The sequence below is a fragment of the Trichomycterus rosablanca genome, chromosome 26 (assembly GCF_030014385.1).
Source record: "Trichomycterus rosablanca isolate fTriRos1 chromosome 26, fTriRos1.hap1, whole genome shotgun sequence".
In the NCBI taxonomy this organism is placed as follows: Eukaryota; Metazoa; Chordata; class Actinopteri; order Siluriformes; family Trichomycteridae; genus Trichomycterus; species Trichomycterus rosablanca.
In genome coordinates, this window is record NC_086013.1 from 11,437,736 (window position 1) to 11,447,972 (window position 10,237).

Genomic DNA, 10,237 nt, shown 5'->3' on the forward strand with positions numbered 1-10,237 from the left:
GTTGCTGAAACCAGGCTGCAAAAAGAAATGCAAAATGACTTTTGATCGTATTTATTTAATTATGTACTATTTATTTATTATTTATTGTCTATTTATTTATTGCCTATTTAATCCATATTTAATAATGATGTATATTGCATCCTCCATCCAGAATTTTAAAAAGAAAAAAATGTTATTGTAAATACTTTTAATGATTTGTTTTGTTTAATTTGGATCTGTACTGTACTGAGTTCCTATAAATACCATGTTATTTAATCTCTTAGCAAAGTGTAATGCTTATAAACACAGCACATTTGTCTTTGCTGACATTGTTGTCTTTATAGTCACTTAGAGCAATGGTTCTCTGTTTATCTAAAAAAGTATTTTTGTTAGAATTGCACCTACATTACAGAGGTAATGATTAGAAACCTGGTTATAAATTCTGATGTGCACTATTATTCACAAACCCAAGTAGATTTTTCATGCTAGCTATAAACGTTGTAGTTTCCGGCAAATAATCTTAACCTATGAACTGTGCATAATTTATTTGCAGATTTCAGTTGCTAAAAGTGCTGATCTCTACAGATTTTTGTTTCCCATGATGTTAATCATAAGGGTTTTCATATTGCTAGAGAAGATAGATTAGTGGACTTAATTCAGATTTTTACATAGCCCCAATCCTCACTTTATTGTCCCTGTATGGCTTTCACTGAAATTGAATGATGCAATCAGGGAACCCTCTGAGTCTTCCTCACATGTCCATCTCTGACACAGTGTTCTCAAATTTTTCCTACAATTCAAAACTCTGCAGTAATCAGACTACACAGCGTTTACTATGAGACTATTTAAAAGTCAGTAGATGTAGTGTACTAGTTATTATACTACAGGAAATAAAGTATATTCCAGTGAAAACCTCAACCTTGTTCTGTTTTTTATTAAAACTCCTCTAGAAGGTTTGATTTGGATTAAATAGATTGGTGGACATATGCTAACCTTGCAGGCCACACCAGTGTATTATCATGCCTTTGTTAGCACAGAGAAAGTCACATATCATATTTAAAACTGATTTTTGGTGTGACAATGTTTAATTTAGTTTTATCTCACCATTTGTCAAATTCATCTGATTTGAAGCATGTATTGCTTTGAAACAACAAGCCAAGGCATTACATTACATACTGTTAATAGCATTTAGCTAGCCAGTATGCTGTTTGGAATCAAAGTAAACATTTTCAGATTGCATATTCATATATTTTCTATAGATCCGGATATTTGTGATTAGAGAGATTAGAGAAATATATTTAAGTTCTTGGTAATAAAAAACTAAGAACATATTAACAATTCACCATTATACGTTGTTTAACGTGTAATGTAACGTAGGATGGGGGAATTTGTAGCCTAGCGTTTAAGGTACTGGACTAGTAATCGAAAGGTGGCTAGTTCACTAGCAGGTTGTCACTGTTGGGCCCTTAGACAATTGCTTAGACAATATACTGTCATCATACTGTAAGTCGTGTAAAATGTAAATGACCTGATGAGGGAAACCATAAGTTCATTATTGTGCAGTATTTACCTTGAACCACTAGGGGGCATCATTTACATTTTCTATGTTCATTGATATGAATGACGTTTGAGAAAGTCTAGAATATTCCAGCAACACCCATGGTCTGGTATATCAGTTCTATGTATTCTCAGCATGACTGTATAGTGACTCTATACTGTATAGTATAGAGTTAAATTCTCGCCTCAATTTAAGACCGAAAGCACACAAGGGGTGGAAAAAACACTATTCTGTATGTCATTTTATATAAAAATATAGCCTAGTACTATAGAAGAGGTGTAGAAGGTTCCTCGTGTTATATTCGAATAGCAGATCCAAAGCTGTATTTATACAGTTTGTTTGTTTGTTTATTATGATTTTAACATCATGTTTTGCACTTTTGGTTACATTCATGGCAGGGACGGTAATTACTCATTACACAAGGTTCATCAGTTCATAAGGTTATATCGAGCAGTCATGTACAATTTAGTGTCTCCAAATAACCTGACTGCATGTCTTTGGACTGTGGGAGGAAACCGGAGCACCCGGAAGAAACCCACCCGGACACTGGGAGAACATGCAAACTCCACACAGAGAGGACTCGGACCGCCCCACCTGGGGATCGAACCCAGGACCTTCTTGCTGTGAGGCGACAGTGCTACGCACTTAGTCACCATGCCGCATGTATTTATAAAGCATTGCATGTATAAAAATAATGCTAAACAACTATTTTAGTGTGACCATATATTGGTTTTCAAAAAGAGGACACTGCAAACATGCCATCGAAGCCTAAATGGCCAGATAATTATTTCTATATTCTATATTTCTATAAGCTTTTAAAGTGCATTTAAAAATGTACTACTACTACTACTACTAATAATAATAATAATAATAACAATACTTTGACTTTTATTTAATTTGACTTAACTTTTTTTCATGCCATATAATGACAAATAATAAATCAATAATAAATCAAATAAACAATCTAATTGACACTTTTTAGCCTCAACCCCCCCAACACTTTTCTGTAAATCCTTTTTTAATAATTAAGTTGGAATAAATATATAAGCAATGTCCATTTAAATTTGTATTCTGTACATAGAAGCCCCTCAGTCACTGGCAGGTGATTCTTTACTGTGCGTTTTTTTGCCGCTTCAAATAAATCCAATGTTTTTGGGAACATTTAATAATTGTAATTAAATAAAACTGTAATTTTATATTTACTGCTTACAAGCTGTTTCTCTCTGTGTTGCTGTTGCGGTCGTGCTAGAGAAAATGACTGAACAGCAGTTCATGTACGTATGTTGGTTTGCTCCACGTACTTTGACATTCTTTTACCTCTTAAAAAGGTCGCTGATTCAAGCCCCATCACTGCCAGGTTGTCACTGTTGGGCCCTTGAGCAAGGCCCTTAACCCTCAATTGCTTAGACAGTATACAGTCACAGTACTGTAAGTTGCTTTGGATAAAAGAGTCTGCTTAATGCTGAAAATGTAAATATTTCCCACCACTATGTCTCATTAGTGTCCATTTGTCACATGCGCTAGGGGTTGAATGACAGTTTCAGAAATTAACATCTCTGTGAGACAGAAATACACACACACTCACCACAGAGAGCTCTGGAACAGCTGAGTCACAGGGCATTTAAAGAGTGTACTCTTTCTAAAGCCCTGAGAAGGTTTGCTTGTGTAAAAGCCTGCAAACTTTTTTACACCTTCACAAAATGTGCAAACGAATTAATTACCAGGATCTTCAGTGGATTGCGTAATTTAAATAAACGTAATTACACGTTTCATCTAATAATATGCTTTCTAAAATTGATATAGAGCTATAGAACTTACTAGACTTTCCAGTTGTAAAGCTTGTAGCTTAAGTCTAATTGGTAAATATAGACTAGTTTTCTGTATATGGGCACAGAGAAGTCACCTGCCTTTTTGTTTCACTTTAGCTTAACTAAGATTTTTATACTCTACCCAACCACCTCTGTCTCTTTAAAGACAAGCTTTTAAAATTTCTGTTCTGTTCAGATTCCTGTGTAGTTATGTAATGCATTGTTTTCTGTGTGTGTGTGTGTGTGTGTGTGTGTGTGTTTATGAAGAGGTTAAACAGACCTCTGCTGTCACTGCCTCAGCTGAGGGTCTTTGCCTCAGATTCCATTCTCCTGCTGCATCTGTCTGCCATGAATAGACATTCTAGTCACTTCTATTAATATCTGAGAGGAGCATGAGCAGTGCTAGAAAGTTTGGGAATGTGTGAGACTAAAAAAAGGGGCGTGTCGATGAGGGTGGGCAGTAATCAGCTTATTATAAAAGCCTGCATCCTCCAAGCAGGCGGCACCCAACACAAGAGTTTTACGAAGCTCCAGCTCTGCAAATTCAGCAAATAAAAGCTCTTCTTCTTTAACCATGACTGAGAGGCGCATCCCCTTCACTTTTCTTCGCACCCCATCTTGGGACCCATTTCGAGACTGGTACCAAGGCAGCAGGCTCTTTGACCAGACTTTTGGAATGCCAGCTTTCCCAGAGGACATGCACGTCTTCCCCACCAGCCACTGGCCTGGCTATATGCGACCATCCATGGCTTCTGATATGGCGGCCTTGATGCAAAGCACAATGGGCACTCAGGTAGCTGCACCACCAATGCCTTCACCCATGCCCCCACCCATGATGCCCCATCCGGCGGCCTACGCCCGCGCGCTGACTCGCCAGATGAGCACAGGCATGTCAGAGATCAAACAGACGCAGGATGGCTGGAAGGTGAGCCTGGACGTCAACCAGTTTTCTCCTGAAGAACTCACAGTAAAGACCAAGGACAATGTCGTGGAGATCATTGGTAAGTCTTTGGGGTTTTTAGGGCAAACTGGGATATTTTTTCTTGTGTCATGCTGCCAATTGAAAGTAAACAATTAGAATTTGGCTGAAAGCGTTTTTCCCCTTGTGAGGGCAGTTCAGCTTCTGTGTTGGATCAGGCAACACTTTGCTTAGCTGCCATCCAAAAATCTTATTTGCATTTGGCTGTTGAATTGGTTCTCCACCCAGATGAATGTTTTTTTTTTTGCTCTACAGGATACACATTGGAAAATATGAGTATATAACCACCTTTATCTGAAGATACTTCCACTGTATACACATTATCAACTTTAAATGTATTAAAATAATGTATTTGACTTGCTACTATCGGCAACAAAGTCATAAAATTGGCACTGCAGCTTTAAGGCATGTAGGTTAAGAAAAGTTAGGTTTTTGCAGAATTGTGGTTCAATGTTGACCCATTCTTTTGCTAAATTGTCCAGTCTACCAAGGTTACAAGGGGTTCTCTGATAAACTCTTTAATTTGTCATAATAAAACAAGTGTGACAAGTGAGATCTCTTCACTTAAAGCTTGTACTACAGGTGCATCAGTCACAAAACTGGAAAATGTCATTTTCAAGTCGAATAATCTCAAAAATCATGGCAGCGCATGTCACACAAATGATGGCACCAAATGAAAATAGGGGAACAGTGATCGCTCACCTCCAGTAATAGACAATTTAGATGATTGTTGGTACGGCTCAAAATTACAGATTTAAAAATTAAAAACAAGAAATCCAACTAGCCAGCTTGATAGAGCTGAAATTAATACCAGGGCCACCATTTAGAAACTCTTTGAGTCAAAGGTCAAATCTTAAAGAAAGAACTTACGGTTCAAGGAGCTTAAAACAAAGACCCCCTGAGTAATGAAAAATAAAATTGGTCAGCTTTCACCATATGTACTACATCTGGCTGGATGTATGTTCAGAATAAGAATGTCTTTGACACACAATTAAACCAATATATCACTTAATTACACTAATAATATTACAACTTGAAAATTGCAACCAAAACTAGGTTGTACATTGTTCCTTAGTGAAAGGCAGTTTGGGAATTGTAGTTGATTTTTTCTACCTTAAACAGACAACATCACCGATCCAGCTGATCCAGTTTTCTCATTTTAAAATAGCCAAAACATGAATGTTCCAATTTGTTGAATGTTGTCAAGTATTTTAAGCCAACTGCTTGGTTCAACTGCAAATCTTCAGATGTTGGTAGATTTGTATACAGTAGATTGACCTAAATGACCTTCTTGTCCATGTTGTTTACTAAATATAAAAGGGCAAACTGATGGTAAAATAACCCTGGGTTTTATACATATTAATGTAGACAGACATAATGACACATATTTCATTGGTCTGTCTGTGTATATGTGCTTTAGAGTATATGTTTTAGCTAGAAGAGCTAGAGCAGCTGTAAACACCAAAGAATTTGCACCTCAGGAAGTGAACCTCCCAGATCAGTTTGGAACAAAGCCCAGTGCAGGACTCACAGTACTGTAGAAGAATTTGGAAACAAACACTGAAGACTTAAAAGCGCTTCCACATTCATCTTATTACTTCACAATAACTTGCTCAGGCACAGGGTCAGAAGTTAGGAATGGATTTGGGAGTGGAATATGTCTTTTTGGGTTTGGTCTGAGCTTAAGTGTCAGATTAGTGTCATAACAAAAGAATTATGAAGGGGTTGATTGAGACACTGCCTCTTCATTAGAGATTTACAAAACACCCTTATTTAAACATTACTTTTTTATAGCTAAGCTGAAAGTGATTTCTACAGTACAACTGAGAGATTAAAAACATTAATAAATACCATCTTCTTTGCATTTGTCTCATTCAGACTTCTGTCTGAACAGCATGAGCTACCTTGCAGAACCATCACCAAATATCACCAAAATAATACCAAAATATCATTTAAACTTTGCAGCTACAAAGTGCAGACTACAAAGTAGATTTTCACCTTCTTAATTTGTAAAACAACCAAAGGTTTTTATTTTCCTTACTGAATTTTAACCATACAGGACTTCATTAAAGCTGTACTGGAAGCAAAGAATGGAAGCTTCCCCAATTTACAATGGTTTATTCATCACCTGTATCAGATAGGATGTCAACTTCAATCCACCTTTTTTAAGCATTCCCAATAAACCAAGTTAATCTTAAATTTAGACATAGCCAATCTTTTCATTGCCCTCATGCCCAACACTCAAGCTGGCCAAGGAGGGCCACAGGTCTGCACATGCTTTGTTTAGCACTCATGTAGCTTTCTGGTGGCAGATTCCAAAGGAACACACTTTACTCTTTGTATTCATACAGTCAGAGTCACTATAACAGACATGGCCGACTGTGCCTGTAGAGCATCCAACCTGGCCAGCGCTTGGGTCACACACTCTCGTCTTCTTGGTGGTTGGTTAAGCATTGCATTGGACTTTGTGAAAAGCCTTTCGGAAAAAAAATCCTGTTGATTTGACAAATGGCACACAATTTCAAAGTTCAATAAACTTTTTGTGTCTTTGAATGGGTCTGGTCCAACACAGTAATGTACAGTAGTTTATAGTTTATAGCTCCCTCTAGCAAAGACGTAATAATGACGTGTTGTGTAAAACATGGCTAAAGGAACTTATTTTTTTCTAAATAGGTAAACATGAGGAAAGAAAGGATGAGCATGGCTTCGTTTCTAGATCCTTCACAAGGAAGTACACGTGAGTAAAGAACTATTATACTTTAATAGTGTCTACATACACCAGAGGTTCTTGTACTGTTGGTTTTGGACGTCACTTGAGACACTTATATAATACCTAGATCAGCAGTATCAATCATAATCAAATTGTAAAAAATATATAATTTCAACTCCCCAAACGTACCATCTAAACACCCAATGTAATTAATATATTTATCTATTTTAGCCACACTAACATTTACTAACGTGCTTCATGGATTGGGTTTCAATGACTGAACAGCTGCACTAAAGCCTAGGGTCACCATACAGCCGAAACACATTCTCATAAGTGATGAGTCTTCCAAACTGATGGAGTTGACATCACTAAAATGGAGCGTAAAGCTTTCCCTGAAATGTTAAGGCTATTAGGGGCAACAAGACCATGGTGGCTTGAGTCCATGGGATTTGGGATTGATCCTCATCAGGCACTGTCTTCAAAGATGTTGTCCACTGGTACTCCCATTTCCTCCTGCCTCCCAAAACATGAAAATGGACTGTCTATTCTAAATTGCCCATAGGCGTAAGTTAGTGGGCAGTCTTGGGGAGTTACTGTAACAGATAACTTAATAAATCTAGAGATAAATTAATAATCAGTTCTTAATTTAACGTTGAATATTTGGCAAGTGGCTTAATCTGGCAGCTAAGCCTCTATTCAGCTGAGTAGAACATTCCAGAACTTTCCTCCCACACCCTCTATTCTTTATCTAAGTTGCAGGCCTATACATTTTGGTAAATAAGTAAACAGACAAAAAGCAGAGCAATCCATCTAGTCTGTAATATGCATACCAGTGGCAGATTAATCAGATTACAGCCATTTTTTACTGTAGTCTAGCTCTAATTTTTGTTTACGATTTTCTACTATACACCCACTGCATACATCTTTGTCTCTTTGTCGCCACCAAGAGTTGGCCAATCTTCTCTTTTGTCACTTGTCACCGCTAAAATAAACTGTAATATGCTCCTTGGCAGAAGAAAAAAGACCAAATCTATGGTCAAACCCACCAAAAAATATAAAGTAATATAGGATATTTTGGAAAACACGTAGACAAGTTTTACTTCAATATTTCATCAATTTATTTTTGCATGTATGAAGACCATATAAGTAAATTCCTCTGTTTCCCGACCCCCCCTCCCCTTACACATTACTTGTTGTTAGGTCCAATAAAGGGAATTTTGGGTTTGGTAGGTTTATTACTACTAATATCGACATCACATCAGGGTATTACATCATTACATTACTATGATGTAACATCACGTTTGGTAACTGCACAGAGCGGCTTTCTTCCATACTACATGTAAAATGAGACTAGCAACATTGCTGCAGTCCCAACAGAGATCAACTATAACGTCCCATTACACAGAAAACAGATTGAATCTGGCCGGGTGTGTTATTGCCTGATGGAGTGCTCTTTGCTCTCGTCCCTGCAGATCTCACAGCCGTCTAATGCAGGACTGGGATATTAAAAAGAGATCCTGAAGCTCCTAATGATATATAATGATATGCAAACACACAGACACAAGTTAAACATTGGGACATTTCATAATATTCAATCAGTTCAGCCTAAGTTGCTTTGTGGTGAGTCCGGCGCCACTGGAAGCACTGGGTACAAGCCAGGAATACCACAGGCCAAGGAGCCAATCACTAATGGGCACCACACACTCATCTATTCAGTTACCAATGAGTTAACACCTTGTAATTTAGACTAGCCAATCCATCTGCACGTTTTTGGAAGCTGGATAATAAGCCAGCACTACAGACACAAGGAAGATATTTATTCATTCATTTTCATCATCTGTGTTATCCTAGTCAGAGTCATGGTGGGTCCTGAGTAGCTGAGATTATCACTTTAGGAATGTACCACAGCCTGTGCCTGCGTTGTATCCTCTCTCAGTTGTAACTCATTGTCCTGTTTCCTCCAGACTGCCCCCTGGTGCTGACGCGGAGAAGATCACCTCCTCTCTCTCCCCTGAGGGTATCCTGACAGTGGAGGCTCCACTCCCCAAAGCTGCCATCCAGTCCTCAGAAATCAACATCCCAGTGAACACAGGCAGCATAAGCGCTGTGAAGCAGGGCGACACCAAGTGATGTGTAGAAGGAACGTCTTAAGCACCAGATTTTTTAGATCAACCTGAGACACATACACAGTTTTTACATCCTTACATGCATGCGGTCAAAAACTGCACAAACACAGACAACTGGGCATGTGTACATAAGTATATGACACTAATGAATACTTATATATTTAATATTTTGTAGCTTTGCATGCTTACCATAAATGTCAAGAAGACTTTAAGATGAAGATGATTAGAGGACCTTACCTTTGTAAACACTATGGACTTGTCAATAAACTTTTTACTTTGAATTAAGATTTTTATTATTATATATCTTTATTGTTATAGATTTATAGTAGAACAAATTGGTGGTGGGTCCGGGTTCCTTGGAATCACTGGGAGCCATGCAGTAACACACCCCACACTGGACACCAATACATCGCAGGGTCTTAACCACCCCCCACCTCAGATGTAGCCAGTCATGTCCGTATGTAGATGCCTGATGGACTAGTAACACCACTGGGGATTCGAACCCTTGATCCCACCAGTAGTATCACCACCTAAGAGCAGATTGCTGATACAACATTGCAACATTCATTCATTCATTGTCTGTTTTATACGGTGGCCGAGAAGTGCAAAACAAATGTACATTTCAGAAAACAAAATTACAAAAAAACAAAAACAAATTTACAACAAAAGCAAAAACAAATTTACAAGTGCTCGGGTACCCAGTGTTTGTAAATTTGTTTTGGCATATGTAAAAGTGTTTCAGCACTTGTAAATTTATTTTCGGCATATGTAATTTTGTTTTCTAAAATGTATATTTGTTTTGCACTTCCCGGCCGCACATTTCTGACGGAAAAGGCAGGGACAATAAACCGGAAGTGCGTGTTGCTTACCTGCTGTCAATCAAACTGTTTCTCAGCGATAAAGTGAACGGAGTTTGTGATGGTGACGATAAACAAGGTTTTGTCTAGTTTGTGGAAATCATTTTATCCAGTTGACCCGCTATTGTTTTTCTTGTGGAAAGTTTTGTGCAGATGTTTAGACGTGGCGTGTGCATCTCTATTTATCGTCCGCTCTTCTAAACATCTAAGGAATTCCCAC

The 10,237-nt window shown here is 37.9% G+C and overlaps 1 protein-coding gene across 1 annotated transcript; it reads left to right on the forward strand.

Annotated features, from left to right (window-relative positions):
• The first annotated feature begins 3,831 nt into the window (after positions 1-3,831).
• On the forward strand, positions 3,832-9,445 carry hspb1 (heat shock protein, alpha-crystallin-related, 1). The gene is made up of 3 exons (XM_062988902.1): positions 3,832-4,346; positions 6,998-7,061; positions 8,999-9,445. Exons 1-3 carry the CDS (start codon positions 3,920-3,922, stop codon positions 9,162-9,164), a joined length of 657 nt encoding a protein of 218 aa, XP_062844972.1. The 5' UTR covers positions 3,832-3,919; the 3' UTR covers positions 9,165-9,445.
• Positions 9,446-10,237: the final 792 nt, after the last annotated feature.

Coding starts and splice junctions, on each gene's coding strand:
- hspb1 (XM_062988902.1), top strand. CDS start 3,920: ATGACTGAGAGGCGCATCCCCTTCACTTTTCTTCGCACCCCATCTTGG. Junction 4,347..6,997: donor CAATGTCGTGGAGATCATTG/GTAAGTCTTTGG, acceptor TTTTCTAAATAG/GTAAACATGAGGAAAGAAAG. Junction 7,062..8,998: donor TCCTTCACAAGGAAGTACAC/GTGAGTAAAGAA, acceptor TGTTTCCTCCAG/ACTGCCCCCTGGTGCTGACG.